This window comes from Ursus americanus, chromosome 14 (genome assembly GCF_024610735.1).
Source record: "Ursus americanus isolate L20-20 chromosome 14, mUrsAme1.1.p, whole genome shotgun sequence".
Classification (NCBI taxonomy): domain Eukaryota; kingdom Metazoa; phylum Chordata; class Mammalia; order Carnivora; family Ursidae; genus Ursus; species Ursus americanus.
The window spans coordinates 54,294,866-54,312,200 of record NC_142140.1 but is presented as its reverse complement, the minus strand read 5'-3'; the positions used below and the strand labels follow the sequence as shown (position 1 = coordinate 54,312,200).

Genomic DNA, 17,335 nt, shown 5'->3' with positions numbered 1-17,335 from the left:
CGAGTTTCAGTGGTAAACTTTAGAACCACCACCTTCCCGCCCCGTCTCCGGCCAGTTAAAAGGCCTCCCTGCCGGGGCCGGACGGAGAGCCGCGAATCCAGGGCGGGGATCTCTGGGGTCGGGGGCCGGGGAACCCCACCCGCCCCCTCGGCGACCTTGCACATTCAGCTTTCTGCCCCGGTAGGAGTTTCGCGTAAATCCTAAAAGCGGACTTGCTGAGTCAGAGTGTTTAGCCCTTCTCCAGGGCGCCGCCTGCAAAACTGCGTGAGCGATTTTCCCGGGAAAAGTGTCCTTAGATTTCCCTGAATTCTTAAAAGGAGAGGTGACTTCAGTCAGGGCCATGTCCTCCCTGGCCGGTGAGGAAGGGTCCTGCGTGTCCTGTCTCCGCCCGTGCCCTCCTGGTCCCAGCCTTGGACGGGCCACCCATTACACATATGGGTGATAAGTAGTGCTCCACGGGCGGGGGACGCGGGCGCTATACCCAGCTTACCCACCCACCCACCGGAGCCCCTCCCAGCAGCACCTCTTTGCTGGCGTTAAATGTGGGCCCCGCCTGCCCGTGCTCAGATCCCTTCTGTAGTTTCCACAGCGCTGCGCCCACAGGGGGCCACAAGCTCACCTAGGCCCTCAGGCGCTTTGTGGTTCCCAGATCTTACTGCCCCTCAATATCCTTTCTGCTTATCTCACTCTCTTTTTGCTTCCACTGTGCCCTCCCCGCCTTCCCTGACTCCTCTTTTCATTCTCAACTCAGACTTGCCCTCCTCCAGAAAGCCTTCCTTGACTACCCCCAGACTGGATAGATGAGGGTATCCTCTGGCCTCCCACAGTCCCCTCTGCTGCTGTCCGCCTGGCTCTGTATCTGTGCCCCACAGAGAGACAACGGTCATCATGTCTTACTCACACTGTGAGATTCGTATCTCCTTTTTAGCTGCGTGTTACAGGCTAAATTGTATCCCCCCTCCAAATTCATGTGGAAGTCCCAACCCCCAGCGCCTCAGAATGTGACTGTATTTGGAGATATTCTTTTTACAAGATAATTAAGTTAAAAGGAGGTCATTAGGGTGGGCCTTAATCCAACATGACTGGTGTCCTTCTAAGAGGGGATTAGGACACAGATGTGCAGAGGGACAGCCACGTGAGGACACAGAAGACGGCAGGCATCTCGGCTTCCACCTGCCACGGTGAGAGGCCTCAGGAGGAACGAACCCTGCTGCCACCTTGACCTTGGACTTCCAGCCCCCAGGACTGTGGGAGAACACATCTCTGCCCTTAAGTCATCCAGCCCCAGCACGCTCATACACCCTCTGACATGTCCTGCAGTTGGGAGCCCCTGTGAACACCCTGGGGGTAGGGCACACCCTGGGGGGGGGGCCAGGATGAGCCGGGAGAGTTCTAACGCTCTGGGGTGGGTGGGAACTGGGCATGGTGTGCTGTGTGCCTGTCTTCGCACAAAAGCAGACTGATCCCGGGAGCTGGAGAGGACCCCTGGCCGAGTATGGCTCCGGGGCCCTTCATACAGTTCCTGGAGTTGGGGGGGCAGGATACCGAACCCATTCTGCTTGTTAATACTAACAGGCCCATCACAGCTGCCAAGCGGAGGACAGCAGCTGTCACGCCCTCACACCCTCAGCTTTCTGGAGTGGTCTCTATCTCCTCCGCAAAGCAGCTGCCATGACCGGCCCCATGTTTTGTATGGATGGAGAAACCAGGACGCCGGCCAAGAACTTACACCTAGTTCTGGAGCCAGTGTTCAAACCAAGCCCAAATCTGAACCTTCGCCTGGGCTTAAGATGCCCCCTGGCAGGACACGAGTGGGTCCGGAGGCGCAGGTCAGGGAGGAGGGCCCACAGGAGGCTGGCCCAGGACAGCTCCCTCAGAAAGAAGGCGAGGTGGGCGCTGGCAGGCAAAGAGAAGGGAGGAGTTTATTTCTCTGGGAAGGGAGGGGGCAGGTCAGGGCAAGGCAATGTCCTCCAGCTTCTGGTCCAGCGTCTTGAGGTCATCCAGGAAGCGGGTTGGGGTGAGGATGTGCGAGGAACCTGGGCAGCAGGGGAGGGTCAGGGGGATGGGGCTGCTGCCTTGGGACCTCCAGCTGAGGTCCCTGGGAAAGCAGGCCCTGACTCTGAGGACTCCAGAGTCTAGACTCCTTAGAAACATAGGGGTCCAGCCCCCAGGGGACCCCTTCCCTGGGAACCCAAGCCCCAGCCCCTCGGAAAGTCAGTTTCCAGCTCCTCACCCTGGGCTCCCAGACACAGGCCCTACACAGGCTCCAGGATTGGGGGACCCAACAGGGAGTCTCCTGCCAGCCCGACCCTCCAAAGCACCTAGGAGTCCAGCCCCAGCACCCAGGGACCCCAGTCCCGGCTTCTCACCAATGAGCACCTCCCACTTGCCATCAGTGGCTCTGGTCACCTCGTAGGCGGCCCTCATCTCCGACATTGCCACGCCGCCCAGGACGTAGATGATGAGCCGGGGCCCTGCCCGCGTCTCGACGCCGGCCTTGTTCTTGTGCCAGTGGCCGAAACGAGCACTGGGCAGGGGAGGCGGGCAGGGGTCAGTCCGGGCAGGAGACTTTCCTCTGCCAGCGCCCCACCCCTCACCTCACATGAGCCTGGGTGTGGGCAGGGGGCGTCCCCTGGGCCCTCACCTGACAGCAGCCTGGGAGCTGGATGTGGGGGCGGGGGCGGACACGAAGGGCCACAGCTTTCGGTCCAGCCGGTCCTCGACGGCATCCTGGAAGCCAGAGAGGGAGAATCAGGACAGCAGCCTCAGGTGACGGGGCATCCAGGGTCCACGGGGATGGGAGGGGCAGGTTGCTGGGCCCCCAGGTGGGTAGAGGTGCCAGAGGAACGGCAGGCGGGAAGCCAGGAGGCTGGGCCCCTGGCCTGGTCCTTTTGGCTGTTGCTGCTTTGGGCTCCCAGGATGGGCAGGGGCTGGTGGTGGGGAGGGCGAAGGGGGAACAAGGGGATTTCTCGGGGGGGGGGGATAGTGGCAGCAGGGGAAGAGAATAGAGGAGGACAAAGGAAGGGGCCAGTGGTTGGACAGGAAATGAGGCTCCCCCTTGAGGTGCCCCCCTGCTGTCCCAATGTGTTGGCTTGGGGCACCCCCCCGCAGAGCAGATCAGATGCCAGGGGGATGCCCATAATGAGGGATTTTCCCTTAAGCCCTGAGGCTTAGCACCATGACATGAAGAGGACTGAGCCACCGCCTAGACCAGGGCAGGACTTGGCGGGGGTGCGGGGGTAGGCAGGGGGAGGTGGGGCCCCACCAGCGGTACCTCCATCACATCCTTGATGACTGGGGTCCAGCGGGACAGCTGATAAGTGGGCTCCAAGCGCTCCCTCCGCTCTAGCCGGCTTGAGGTCCCAGAGCCCTACAGGCGGGGTGTTGGGGGAGGGGTGGGAGGATGGGGGAGAAGGAGGTGGGTCACAGGTGGGGCTGGGAGCTCACCTGGCTTGGGGGAAGGGTTGCAGAAAAAGATGGAGAAATGGAACAGAGGAGCAGAGAGAGGGAAGAAGGAGAGAGAAGGAGAGAAAGAGAGCTGGGAGGGGGAGAGGAAGAAAGAGGGAGAGGGAGAGGACAGGGAAAGAGAAGGAGAGAGAGATACAGAGCCAATGAGACCAAGTGTGGCACAGAGAAAGACGAGGACGACGACAGACAGGTGGGGACAGAGGCCGAAGGGCAAGGAGAAACGGGAACCAGGAACCAGGAGGTGGGAGACAGGGCGACAGACAGGGGGCCGGGAGAGAGATGAGGGACAGGTGAGGGGGATGGGAGAGCCGCCCCGGCAGTGAAGGCAGGGTCAGGGGAGTGGGACACACAGGGCCAGAGAGAGACAGGAGCAGCGAAGCTGACAGCTGAGCACAAGTTAGACTGTGTTTGGGGGGCGCTCCAAGTCCTCCAGGAGCCCACAGTTGACTGTGTGCCGGTGACCCTGCTGTCCACCACCTGGGACTTCGGCCACACACCCCCCTTGCCCACTGCACCATCACCAGGACCACAGCTCTGGCTACGCCTCACCCCTGCTTCTCATGTGACCCATGACTGGGGACAGCTGTGGTGCCCTCTGGTCCCCAGACCTGATCCTGCACAGAACCCCTGCCCTCCAAGAGCCCCACCATACCCCTGAATGCCCCAGCTCCCCAGCCTCCCAGGCACCAGGCTCTGACCCTCCTAGGCACCCCCCCCATGCCCACATTTGCCTTCTGCCCAGTCTCTGACCCTACGGCTTGCTGCCAGCATACCCCAGGGTTGGTGACCGTGCCCCCCAGCTGCTCCAGGTTCCGGATGAGGCTGCTGTGTGCCTGCACGTTGGCATGCTGGATCAGCTTGGCCAGATTCTCCTCACTCACACCTGGAGGAGGAAGACAGGTGGGCTTCTGTGGATGGGAGTCTCATGAGGCGGGCCGGCTCAGAGAGGACGGGGTGGCCCTCTCTGAAGGTAGCCTCGGAAGGTGGCCATGGGGTTCCTGGGTGAAGGGGGTTGGGGGTGGTGAGAGGAGGTCCCAAGACTGTGATGTGGGGGGGGGTGCTCAGGACCAAGGGGGCCACTGGGGCAGGTGTGAGGAAGATACTAGAATTCTGGATGGCGATCTCAGAGGGGATAGATGGGGATCTGGAATTAGTTGATGGGGCCAAGTTTGGAAGAGTCATAGATTTGGGGGTCCCTATGTCAGCAGAGCCCTCATGTCAATGACAGTTCCCCCAGGTCAAGGGAGGGGGGTTCCCAAGTTCGAGACGGGTATATCTGTGGGATCTGGTGTGCCCGTTGAGTGAGGGCATCCCAAGGTCAGGAAAACCATGGGGTTGGTTGATTCCCAGGCTCATTGCAGACCCCCGTGAACGGGGGTATCCGGAGGCCTTCCCATGCCCCCAACCCACCGTTCCGTAGAAGGATGTAGAGCAACAGCACCCGGATCTTGTCATAGGCGGGCACCGCCGTATCCAGCAGCACGGGCACGATCAGCTTCATGGCATCCTTGATCTTCTCACCCTCTGCGTCTGAGCCCATGGCCAAGTCCTGCGGGGCGGGGAGTCCGGCGATTCCAGAGCTAGGCCACCCCAGGGTCCTTGACAGGACCTTGGGGACCCGCTTCTTCCTACTGTCAGGTCTCTGAAGGTTTCGTCCCTGTACATCAACAGGCCCCGCCCCCTCAAGGCCCCACCTCTCCCCAGGTCCCACCCCTTACCCGGGTCCCACCTCTCTATGGACCTGCCCCTGCCATAGACCGCACCCCTGTCCCAGGACCGCCTCTCCCCAGGGTCCACGCCTCTCACAGCGCCAGCTTGCTCTCCAAAGGCCCCGCCCCTCTCACAGGCCGCACCTCTACAAGGCTCCTCCCCTGCAGACCCAGCCCCCTCTACAGGTCCGGCTCTCTGGGGCCCCACCCCCACCCCGTCCCAGGCCCGCCCCCACCTGCTCCACACCGCACAGCTTCTCCACCGAACCCTTGAAGTGCTTCATGCAGTCGTCGGCTAAATGCAGGTGTGTAGAATACTGCGGGGCGGGAGTTGGGGTAACAGAGACTGAGTCCAAGCCAAGAGCCTGGCGCAGTGGTGTGGGGCGGGGCGGGGGGCAGGTTCCCCGCCCATGCTCACCTTGTTCAGCTCCTTCTGGTACTGAGGCATCTTTTTCAGGATGTGGGACAGGTCTTTGATGTTGGCCTGGGGACAGGGAGGCCGTGAGGCCCAGCCCTGCCCACCCCAGCTCCGGACTCCAGGCTCCGCAACCGGGCTGCGGCCCCGCTCCCGCTCTATGGGGGCAGGGGCCTCTCCTCGCCAGCTGCCCCTCCTGACGCAGGCCTGCCCCTACCTTGTCGGTGGTCAGCCTCTTGCTCTCACAGAACGTCTTCAGAAGCTCCGTGACCCTCCTGACGGTGAAGAGTGGGCAGGGGTGGGGTTGGGGACTGGTGCCAAGGCCGCGGTTTGACTGCAGGGGGGGGGAGGGGTCACACAGCCCGGGGGTGGGAGCCAGGGGACACACGTGTCCCTGTACCAGGCCATGGGCAAGCCCGCACCGAGTCTGGGTGAGGGGCGTGGCTTGTACTGGGGTGCTCACCCAGAGCCAAAGACCACCTACATGGCCCACAGCGGGGGGAGGGGGCGGACTGGGGATGCGTGGCGACCACCTGCGGAGCGGCCCACTCCCTGGCACCCGGCGCGCACGCACTTGGACACGTCGGCGATGTGCAAGTGCCGCAGCTCCACCCACAGGTCGTCGTCCTCGTCCAGCAGCACAGCCTTCTCACGGGCCTCGCTCAGCCCCGTGGTCTCGTACCTGCGGGAGATGGAGGGTCAGGGCAACCAGCCGACGACCAGGGACCCAGGAGCTGATGGGGGGGGGGGGCGGTGAGTGTTCCTGGGCTCCGCCTACTTGTACGTGTCCTGTTCGATGTTCAGCAGGTCATAGGCCATGGCCTGGAAGGTGAGCTCATGCAGCAGCGGGGACACAGGGTCCGACCCCCGGTCCATGATGAGCAGCTGTGAGCGGGTTTTTTCAGGGCCCTGGGGGGTTGGCAGGGATGAGGATACTGACCCTGTCCTTCCTTGGCCGTGGCTTCACCCCCACCTCCCCGGCAGGCCCCCTTACCTCACCCAGACTGGGATTGTCTGCCTTGAAGGCGTTCAGCTTGGCCAGGATGGCGTGGGCCAGCTGCGCCGTGACCTCTGGGCCCCTGGGAGTGGGGTGGGCAGACATGGGGGCCTCAGGAGTGGGGTTGGGGAGGGCCAGGCACACACGGGAAGTTAAGGCACACACAACTCCAAGGATGGGGTTAGGGATGGGAGCTGGCACCAGGGTGAGGACCAGGACTGGAGTCAAAGTGAGGTCAAAGGCTGCAGGCAGGTTGGGGTCAAGGTGGGGGGCGGCACTGGGATGGGGTCCCCACTTGCGGTAGCGGATGGCCGGGTACTCCTGCAGGGTGGCGCACAGTGTGGCGATCTGCTGAGCCAGTGCCTCGATCTGCCGCGCCCGCTCCCCCACCCGGAAGGGGCAGTAGAGGTTGTAGGTGCTGTGGGGGGCATCCAGGGAGAACACCTGGGAGGGCATAAGTGCCAAGGCCACCACTCTGGGTGCGTCCCTGGCCATCGTGCGGTCTCCAGCTCCTGCTGCTCCCTGGGGCTTCCCCCGGGCTCTGGAGCCTGCCATGCCATCCAGAAGGCAGGCCCAGGCCGCTTTCAGCTGATGCCTGAAGGATGTGGAGAAACACCCCAGTCCCCTACCCCCGGGGCAGGACACCTCAGAGGTGTCTCTATGCTGCCCCTTGCAGTTGCCCAGGAGGACAGAACTCCAGGTGCCTATGCGGGAAGAACTCATGACCCTCTGTGCTGGCTGCTTTCCTTTCCAACCTGATGTCCCCTTTACTCGTTTCAGTGTCTGTTTCTGTTGGAACCCAGGACGTTTGGTCACGGACCCCCACCCCCACCCTGGACTAGCCTGGGCTGTACCTGGGCCTCGTAGGGGAGGAAGGCCAGGTGGATCTCCTTCAGCGTCTTCACCACCTTGGCTAGACGGGAGCGGCCCAGCTCACTGAACAGGGGCTCGGGGCAGGCTGGGGTGGGCAAGAGGGGGCATCAGGCCAGAGTGACCCCACGCCCCGACCCCCCCATTCCCCCAGCTCGCTTCACTCACTGTCGGTGAAGAAGACATGTGCTGCTTTGTAGGTGAAGGTCGGAGTCCCCCGGAAGTCTGCTATCAGGGCCTGCACTGACTGAGGGAGGCACGCCATTGTCCAAGCCTGGCCCTGCACCTCCAGAGCCCTGCCCCAGCCTCCCAGCCCCTGCCTGCCCCCCCAACATGTGCACACATGCAGAGGCATGCATACACACGTACACACACACACACACATTCACGCAGGCACCTTCTCCGTGGGGCTGAGCAAATAAATGGCCTCCAAACTGGGGATGGGTTCTCGCCGTTTGTTGATGTCTTCAACAACTAGTAGGAACAGAGAAAGGGCCGTATGTAGGTGGCATTGGGGCCAGGGATCATGGAGAATCTCAGACTTGGAAAGTTGGACACTTGGGCAAGAGGGTTGGATGCTAGGGCAGGGGGAGCTGTACACCCTCGGGTGCCTAAGGGGAGGGGCACACAGCTAAGAGTTACACGGGCAGGGTTCTGCACATTCAAGTTCACAGCCACACCCCCTAGGGGTCCCCCATAGAAAGTTACATATTCTGGGGTGTCTCACACTGAGTTCACTCTGGGAATCCTACATGGGGTTCCACACACAGGGGTTACATAGTCAGGAAGTTGCAGCTGGGAAGACCTGCATGGGAGACCCGCCCATCACAGGCTCCCACACTCAGGAGGAGGAAGGGCTGTATATATGGGGACCTGAGTATTGGGGAGTTCTGGACAGTTTTAGGGGACCCCATATTCAGGTCCCACCTGGGCAGCGTGGGGTGGGGGTGTCCACTCACTAGTAATGCCCTCAGCCAGGATGTCTGACATTTTGCAGCAGGAGGACAAGATGCGCATGCTTGGATGGTCCATGATGAGTACCTGCCCAGATGGATGGACAGACAGACTGATGGACAGATGAGTGGGCAGGAGAGGCTACAGCTGCCCCCGAGGTGGGGCTGGGGTGGCAGGCGGGACTGACAGCTTCAAGAGCTGGCTGGATGGGAGGACCCAGGACCCCCACCTGCCCCCACCCTGTCCCAGACCGACCCACCCAAGCCCCCCCCTCCCCCCACCATGGACCAGCACCCTCCTCAGGGAGTTCTTATGGGTCCCACATTCAGGCCCCCCACATGAGTCTGGACAAGGCATTCTGCCAACCCCATACCTTCCACTCCCCATCCTTTTTGACACTCCGAATGACTCCGCTCAGAATTTCTGCAGGGAAGGTAGGGTATTGGATTCTCTGGCCCCAATGTGCCCCCAAGCCTTCTGGGCCTTGGGGCTGGGCCTCCATCTTCACTCCTGTTTACTTCTCTCATCAGTCTTGTGAGGTCACCCCTAGTGTCACCCCCAATTTACAGACAGGGAAACAGGTTCAGAGAGGACAAGTGACTAGCCTCAGCACCCTCAGCCCTAAATGGCTAAATGCCTGGGGCTTAAGTAGCCACTCAATATATGCTTTGGATGAACGAATAACTGAAAAGCCAGAGCTCACATATAGGTCTACCTCCCTCCAGAGCCTGGCTCTCAGCCTCGCCATCTGCAACCTCGAGTTCTCCTGGTGGGAACGTTGACGCCAGACCCCTCCCTCCCGGGGACCTACATCAGTTTACTTGCAGGCCCCCTGACTCCCTGCTTCGAGGTGGGCCTGGCTCCTCCCCATTAACCCCTGTGTACGAGGCTCCGTTTTGGGTTGGGGTGCTAGGGGTTTGAGCCATAGTCTGCCCTGCCTTGCAGAGGGAGGAGGCAGAAGGGACAGGGTGGCCCCGCCCGCCCAGAGTGTCATGTCCACTCTTATCAGGACCGCCAGGGCGGAAGCAGAAGGAAGGAGGTGCTGAGACCGGAACTACCCGAGATGGGGGAAGGGGCGACCTCCACCCCTCTCGCAAGAGCCCCTACCCACGCGGCCTAGACGCCCGAGTCCTCACGCTGCATGAGTTTCGTGGGGACCCGGCAAGAAGGAAGGTGTCCCGCACCCCTGGGCCTGGACATTGGCCTGACCACATCCCCCGAGCTCTCACACCACCTTGGGTAGTTGACCAGCGCACCCATTCCGGGCCCCAGTCCAAGAGTCCAGCCCCCCGGGACTCTGCCAGCCTCAGAGAACCGGCAGTATGGGCGTCCAGCTGTGCCCTCTCTCTGCCGGCACCCTAGGGGGTCCAGGAGTGCAAGCCCTGGCGCCTGCCTACGCCAGCCCTAGACCGATCCCTTGGGTCCCCGGAGTCCAGTCCCCCAACTTTGTTTCGCTCCGGCACGGGAGAGCCGGGACGTCCAGGGGGACCAAGTCCCCGCCCGCCCCTTCGAGGATCAGGTGCTCGACGCCCAGCCCGGCCGCCAAATCCCCGCCGCCAGGGTCCCAGGATTCGTGCACCCCTGGCCCCCGCCCCCCAGGAGACGCACTCACTTTCCCCCACCACCGCCTTCAGCCCCGAGGGCGCCATCTTCCCCCAGGGGCGCCGCCACCGCTTCCGGGTCTGTCCCAAGGTGGGGGGCGTGGCCCCGCGCGTCAGCCACCTGGACCCCGCCCCGCGGAGCTGGCTCCTCCCCCATCGGTCCTCGGAGAGGAAGATCTGTCCCTCGCAGAGTGGGCGGGCGGGTGTGTCCACGCAGACGGTTGCGGAGTCGCTGGAGGGGCACCCCGACGACACACACAGACGTGAGCTCGGACACACCTTCCCTGCTTGCGTGCAGCGAGCAAGTGGGATCGCGGGAACACAACCCTTTCATCTTCCCCAGACACAGCCACCACCCAGCCAGAAGTTTCTCCCTGGCTGACGGATGCTGTGTGCCCATCCGGGGCCGCGGGGCCATAAACCCGTGACCTCCTTACTTTTTGTTCCCCAGAGCGTAGCAGCAGGCTGGACAACATTTGATCAACTCACGAGGAAGCCTGGAGGGAGGGTTGAAGCTAAGCCAGCACCTACTGTGTGCCAAGGACCTGTGTCAAATTCTCACTCAGTCCCCGGAGAACCCCTGACAGGGAGTGCGGTATAGACTACCAAACCGCGGCTCAGCAGGACCCCTGCCTAAGGCCACATGATGAAATGGCCTGCTGGGATCTGAACCAGGACTGTCCCAGCAGCACCGTTCGTCAGAGCCTTGTCCTCACCGGGTGCACACACACTCTCACAGGCTGATAATCACATTCGTCCGCTGATGAACTCGTGGGCTTAGCGGCATGCTCAACCCCTTGCACACTTACACACACACTCAGTTCACACTTGACTTGAAGGTTCATGGCCTGCTCAAGCAGCACCCATACTAAAGAGGTCTCGTATTTCAAGTGGGATGCCCGTGTGTGAAAGCAGAATCCAGAACTGGTTCCTTCATTTGGCCACGTTTATTAAGAATTGGTCTGGATGGGGCGCCTGGGTGGCTTAGTCGGTGAAGTGCCTGCCTTCAGCTTAGGTCATGATCCCAGGGTCCTGGGATGGAGCCCCACGTGAGGCTCTCTGTTCAGCGGGGGGAACTGCTTCTTCTGCCTCTCCCCCGGCTCATGCTCTTTCTCTCTTAAATAAATAAATAAATAAATAAATAAATAAATAAATAAATAAATAAATAACGTCTTAAAAAAAAAAAGGAATTGGTCTGGTGCTTGGCCCTTTGCCACTTACCTGGAACAGGCAACAGTGAAGAAAACTAGGTCTGCCATGTGGCACTTAAGGTTAAATGGAAGGGGGAGAGAAAATGATCAATTCAGCTCTAATGGAAATAAACAGTAATGTGAGAGCACGTGGCACGTGTGGGCGTGGTGGTTTATTGTGTGTGGTACCAGAGGGGGACCCTGACAGGGTGACGTTTAGATTTAACCTGAACAATATCAAGCAGCAGCCACGCAGCGATCCAGGCAGAGAGAAGCAGGGGATGTGGCTGGAGGAGCGGAGCAAGTGAGGTGAGCTTGGAGGGGCTGCAGAGGCCAGACCTCTATGGGACAAAGTAGGACTGACCTAGGCCAGTTTGTCTGGGATTGAGAGGTTCCCAAGACACAGGACTTCCGTGCTAAAACTGAGAGTCTTGGACAAACCAGGATGGCTGGCTATTCTAGGTAGGATTTAGGGGTTTTCTTCCATTTTCCTCCTCCCTCCGTTCCTTTCTTGTTTTTTCTTCACAGTTTTATTGAGATATAATTCACAAACCATACAGTTCACTCGCTGAGAGTGTACAATTCAATGCCTTTCAGCATGTTCAGAGTGTGCATCCATCCCCAGTTTTAGAACATTCCATTACTCCACAGTGTTTGAGTTTTCTCCTGAGGGCAATGGGGGCCAAGGGAGAGTTCTGAACAGGGGAAGGAAGGGAATCGCTGCAGCTCCTGGAGGGGAAGGATGGATTGCAGGGGCAAAGGGAGGAGCTGGGAGGCTGGGAGACCCCCTCTAGCTTCTCAGTCTGTCCCCTACGGAGTGAAAGTTCGGAAGGCCTACCATCCCCCACTATACTCTGTGAGGGTGACCAGGGTCTTCCGCTCTTAATGGCTGGATGGTATCCTGCCCACCCTCCCCTAAGACAGGTTGAAGGCCTAGGCTCTGGTACCTGAGATTTTGACCTTATTTGGAAATAGAGTCGTTGTAGATGCAGTTAGTTAAGAGGTCAGGCTACAGTAGCATGAGGCTCAAACGCAACATGACTGGTTTCCATGTCTTGTGATGGCCATGTGAAGATAGGGACACAGAGGAATGTCACATGATGACAGAGGCAGAGGTTGAAATACTGCAGCGAACAGCCAAGGAGCACCGAGGGCTGCCTGCAACTGCGAGGAACCAGGGAGAGGAAAGGAAGGACCCTCCCCCACGGGTCTGACAGCATGGCACTGCCGACACCCCAACTTATGGCTCTGGCCTCCAGAACTGTGTGACAATCGTCTACTGCGTTAAGCCACCCAGCTTGTGACTTTGTTAAGGCAGCTCCAGGAAACCAGTACATCCTCGGAAGAGCAGGGTGTCCCTTTGGCATTGAGGAGTCGGGGCTGTGGACAGGGTGTAGGTGAGGCTCTGGATGGGGAACGGTTGCCTAGGGAAGAGGACCAATCTCTGTGCTTAGGCAGGTGTGGTGACACTGCGGCCCATTTACTCTGAGAAGAGGTTTTAACTCGTTTCTAGAAAGGCATCTTGGGTAGGGGATGGAGTGCCAGTGGGATCCTCCCAGTGGCCCCCTCTCCCAGGGCACTGAAAGAAGGCTATAGCTGCTTGGGGCAGGGGGCAGGGACTCTCCTCCTTGCCTCCCATCCCCAGGCACTGAGATGACAGATCTCAGGAGAAAGCTCAACCTGGCACTGGTGGCAGGACAGGAAATTCCAGACCTTCTTGGGACACCCGGGTGGCTCAGTTGGTTAAGCGTCTGCCCTTGGCTCAGGTCATGATTCCAGGTCCTCGGATCGAGCCCCACTTCAGGCTCCCTGCTCAGTGGAAAGTCTGCTTCTCCCTCTCTCTCCCCCCCCCCACACACTCATGCTCTTTCATATAAATAAAAGCTTTAAAAAAAAAAAGGAAATCCCAGACCTTCTTGTCTTAGGACTGCAGTGGGCAACCAGACCCAGGGACAGTGAGTAGGAGGGGTGGCCAGGAGACTAAGATGGAGCTAGTCAGCCTGGTGGTGCCTCTGTGGTCCTCACGTGCAGCTTCTTCCCCTCCCGCCTGCGGATGGCAACTGCCTTTCCAGCAGGGTGAGACCATCTCGCAATGCTTCTCACCAGAGGGCTACAGACCCCGCCCAAGCTGCCCTGGTGGCCTGTCCTTTCCCAGCGGGGCCAGCCAGCCCCCATTCTCCACTGTGGGGATACTGGTCTGGCCTGCTGCTGAGCCCCACCTGAGAGTTCTTGGGGCCCAGTGAGTCCTGCTGGGCAAGGTCCAAGCCCAGGTCACCCTGTCTCCCACCCCCACAGCAGCACCACATCCTGCCGCAAAAACAATTATCTGGATCATCTTTATGGGGCTTAAGCTTGGGTGGGAGCAGATGGGGCGTGAGCTGGGGATTTGGGGCTGGGTATCCACTCCCCCCTCCACATCCTAGTCTTTTAAAAAGCCTTCTCTGGCACGGGGCCGGGACAGAGGCCAGCAGAGAAGTGGACGGGACCCAGGGGAGGGGCGCGGGGACAATGATGGACCAGGAAGAGAAGGTGGACGGGAGCTTGGCCCCCTGCGTCAAGGTAAGCAGATCCCACCCCACACATCCCCAACTCAAGGGCCTGTGAATGACAAGACTAATTAGTTTGTAGGGCACCTAATTAGCAAGCAAGTCTCCTGGGACCCCTGACCCAGTTGCGGCCGAAGGAAGTGTTGGTGGGCATGAGGGTCTGAGTGCCTAACCCAGCCCCAGGGCAGAGGTCAGGGCTCTCAGTGCTACCCCTGTGAGGTGGGGGATGCTGGGATTTGGGGGCGGCCCCTGGTATGTTTCCCTGGTTCATGTCCCAGCCCCCAGGCCACCCTGCAGTCAGGCCCCAATTTAGGACGTCACGATGTTGGCACCTGCAGCCTCTCCCTTGAGGCAGTACCACGTGGAGTGGCCCTGCTGGCCGGGCCCCTGGGGCAGGAGGGGCCGGGATTGGGAAGGAGGCTCAGGTCTCATTCTGAGCAGCTCTGCACAGCAGCACATCAGCGGGGATCATGGTGAGAGCCGAGGAGGGGAGGGGAGGGGTTCCCCAGCTGAGAGGCCAGCTGGACTGAGTGTGTCTGTTCCCCAGGCTGGCTCTCCAGACCAGGAGGGCTTCTTCAACCTGCTGAGCCACGTGCAGGGCGACCGGATGGAGGAACAGCGGTGCCCACTGCAGGCAGGGCCGGGTCCGACCTCCGAGAGCCGTGAGAGCGGGCACGGGGGTGTGTGGGACTGGTGTGATGTCTGGGGGCATGAACGGGGCAGGGCGCAGGGATCCAGGGAGAGTGGCCATCTGGGGGGCCTGTGGGCAAGAGGCTGAGAAAGTAAGCCACAAATGGGAACACTGGGCAAGGGATGGGAGAGGTGAGCACACTTCCCAGAGAACATGAATGGGGGCCGAGGAGCGGGTTAGCGGCTCCAGCTGGGCTGTGTTCCCTGGAGGCAGTGTATATGTTCATCCCCACATGCCTCTGCTTAACGCAGAGAGTGGCCCTGCACCCGAGATGGACAGTCTCATGGACATGCTGGCCAGTACCCAGGGCCGCCGTATGGATGACCAGCGTGTGACAGTCAGCAGCCTGCCTGGCTTCCAGCCCATAGGCCCCAAGGTAGGTGACGTGCCACTGGGGCTGAGCAGAGACCTGCTAGGCTGAGCCCTCTGACCCTGCCTCCCACCCCCCAGCCAAGAGTAAATGGGGCCTCACCCTCACGTCTAGCCACGATTTGCCCCCTAGGCATGAGTGCCTGGTAAGAGTGCCACCCTGGGTCCCTGCCAGTCACAGGATCCTGGCCAACCAAATACCCAGCTTCGGGTGGGAGGACAAAGGCCCAGACAGGGCCGAAAGGGGCCCAAGGTCAGGCCAGGGGCATGTTAATGTCAGAGCAGTGACTGGAACTCACGGCCCCTGCCTCCCTGTCTCAGGGTTTCAGGGAAGACAGAATGAGCAGATCCCCTTCCTAGGAAAACACCTCTGAGGAAAAGGACACATGAGTTTATGCACAGGACACACACCTCCACACGCTAGTGTGTGTCTATGACACACATATGCACATGTAGCCTGGGTTCTGCTCAAGACCCCAAATACCACCCTAAAGGTTGTGTAACTAAGGTACATAGAAGCTGGGGGATAGTAGGGGCAAACGGCAGGAGGTGGGACACAGGCACCCTCCCCCAATGTTTGGGTCACCTCCAGCTGGCACTGCCCCGGTCCCTCCCTTTGGCTGACCCCTCTTCATCCACAGGACGGAGTGCAGAAACGAGCCGGGACGCTCAGCCCCCAACCCCTCCTCACCCCTCAAGACCCGACTGCTCTCAGCTTCCGTCGGAACAGCAGCCCCCAACCCCAGACACAAGCCCCCTGAGGGCCTGAGCCATCCTGGGCCCTGCTTGGCCCCTGAAAACAGACAATAAAACACTTCCACAAGAAACAAGAAACTGTGTGTTATTTCACGGGTGGAGGGGCTAGGATTCAGGAGCTCTGCTGCGCAGCACGAAGGAGCTTCTCCTCCCGCTGCTTCCGTATCCTCTCTTTGAATTCTTCTAGCTCCCGGCGCTGGGGGGTGGGGGGTGGAAAATGGGGGTGGAATGGGAAGGGAGGAGGACACACACACCCCTTCCCACCACCCTGCCCCTTACTCCCCTAGGCCACAGCTTTAGAGTTCAGTGTCTACACTGGAAGCCCTGTGCCAATTACAGCGAGGGTCCAAATGGGATCAACTTCATCTTTCAGGAAGAGGGCAAGAAAGAAACTATATGCCCCTCTGCTCTCAGACTGAGAGCAAATTTTTCACTCAAACCCATCACAGCCATAAGGATCCAGGCACCTCCGTCCCTTTAGGGGGAAGAAGAGTATGTTACTTACCTGGTCCTCCTTCTCAGGTGGCCACAGCTCCCTCTGTGGGGACAAAGTAACAGCTGGAAGCATGAGCCAGGAGCCTCCAGAGCCCCCCACCCGGGGCAGGGTTGGCTGGTGGAGAGCAGACAATGGTCCCCAGCAGGTTGGTGACCCATCTCTCCCCCATGCCCTGGATTGAACCCATAAATACTGTCCCTGTGCCCACCTTGCGCTGTATGACATAGTCCTCAAACCACTCGGCCTGATTGGCAATCCAGAACATAGCCACGGGGAAGGTGAGGTAGAGTGTCATCTAGAAGGGCAGGGGGTAAATGAACAGAGCCAGGGATTAAACCCCTTCCACAACACGCATCGGTTGCTCAGAGCCTGGAGGACCAACCTCCGGCAGAGCCAGCAGTGCCTCCTCGGGGTCCCCAAGAACCGCAGAACTCCCACCAACGGTACGAAGCCTCACACCTTAAAGCCTAGACCCCTAATAGTAATAATTTAAGGGACCTCAAAGCCTCCTCCAAGTCTGGGGAAACTCCCTCTGGAAGACACACACACACACACACACACACACACACACGCGCGCGCGCGCGCGCAAAGACGCCTGACTCAGAGTACAAAACCTCGTACTAAAATCGAAGGCATCTTCCTGAGACCTCATTACCCACCCGTTCGTCAGATCCCTGGAGCATCTTCAAACCCAGGAGCCCTCATTATTTGGAGTCTATTCCCCTAAACATAGGGGTCTCCCTATCAGAAACACACAACCACTCGGAGCCCATGAGCTTCCCCAGGGTCTGGAGCCTTCCTTCTCGGAGCCCCTTTCCCAGATCACTCCTCTCAGACGCCCTTCCTCACACCAGCTCTCCCCTAACCCAGCGCCCCCTCCGCTGGGCTTCCAACCCTAAAGATCCCTCTCAAAACTCAGATTTCTCGCCACATGGCCCTCTCTCCTGGAGCCCCCCGCCCTCCCTTTCAGAGCCTCCTCCTCAGTTCCGGGAGGAGTCCAACCGTCCACCCGCTGCAAAGCTCACTGACCCGAAACACCTCCAGCTTCACCCCCATCTCGCTTCTCCTAGGCTATAAAGCTGCTTCCGCCCAAAGTCAACCCTCCAGCAAAACAGCAGCTCATCGGGCTTTTGCGGGCTCCACTACTGAAGCTGATTGGTAGAGGAATTTCATGATGACGTCATCTTCGGGAGCCTCCTCTCTGCTTCCGGTCGCTGGCTCCTTCTAAGCGAAAGTCAACAAACGCGGTCCGCGGGGTTGAAAGAGTTCAACC

General features: G+C 60.0%; 3 protein-coding genes and 1 long non-coding RNA gene across 4 annotated transcripts; 1 reads left to right on the top strand and 3 right to left on the bottom strand.

Moving 5' to 3' along the window:
• Nucleotides 1-1,904: 1,904 nt before the first annotated feature.
• Nucleotides 1,905-10,123, bottom strand: STXBP2 (syntaxin binding protein 2). The gene is made up of 19 exons (XM_045774352.2): nucleotides 10,026-10,123; nucleotides 8,787-8,836; nucleotides 8,419-8,500; nucleotides 7,857-7,933; nucleotides 7,628-7,706; nucleotides 7,444-7,547; nucleotides 6,885-7,033; nucleotides 6,587-6,671; nucleotides 6,371-6,501; nucleotides 6,167-6,274; nucleotides 5,810-5,867; nucleotides 5,596-5,661; nucleotides 5,414-5,494; nucleotides 4,879-5,017; nucleotides 4,242-4,351; nucleotides 3,275-3,370; nucleotides 2,645-2,730; nucleotides 2,370-2,527; nucleotides 1,905-2,036 (listed from the first exon to the last, which is right to left on the bottom strand). Exons 1-19 carry the CDS (start codon nucleotides 10,060-10,062, stop codon nucleotides 1,951-1,953), a joined length of 1,782 nt encoding a protein of 593 aa, XP_045630308.1. The 5' UTR covers nucleotides 10,063-10,123; the 3' UTR covers nucleotides 1,905-1,950.
• An 823-nt stretch (nucleotides 10,124-10,946) lies between these two features.
• On the bottom strand, nucleotides 10,947-15,471 carry LOC148108992 (uncharacterized). The gene is made up of 2 exons (XR_015726727.1): nucleotides 11,236-15,471; nucleotides 10,947-11,130 (listed from the first exon to the last, which is right to left on the bottom strand). It is a non-coding gene; the product is annotated as an uncharacterized LOC148108992 (long non-coding RNA).
• Nucleotides 13,698-15,571, top strand: PCP2 (Purkinje cell protein 2). The gene is made up of 5 exons (XM_087867320.1): nucleotides 13,698-13,763; nucleotides 14,298-14,430; nucleotides 14,614-14,616; nucleotides 14,693-14,817; nucleotides 15,452-15,571. Exons 1-5 carry the CDS (start codon nucleotides 13,713-13,715, stop codon nucleotides 15,569-15,571), a joined length of 432 nt encoding a protein of 143 aa, XP_087723446.1. The 5' UTR covers nucleotides 13,698-13,712.
• A 59-nt stretch (nucleotides 15,572-15,630) lies between these two features.
• Nucleotides 15,631-17,251, bottom strand: PET100 (PET100 cytochrome c oxidase chaperone). Its single transcript, XM_045774297.2, has 4 exons — nucleotides 17,092-17,251; nucleotides 16,271-16,357; nucleotides 16,072-16,104; nucleotides 15,631-15,762 (listed from the first exon to the last, which is right to left on the bottom strand). The coding sequence occupies exons 1-4, from the start codon at nucleotides 17,116-17,118 to the stop codon at nucleotides 15,679-15,681; spliced, it is 231 nt and encodes a 76-aa protein (XP_045630253.1). The 5' UTR covers nucleotides 17,119-17,251; the 3' UTR covers nucleotides 15,631-15,678.
• Nucleotides 17,252-17,335: the final 84 nt, after the last annotated feature.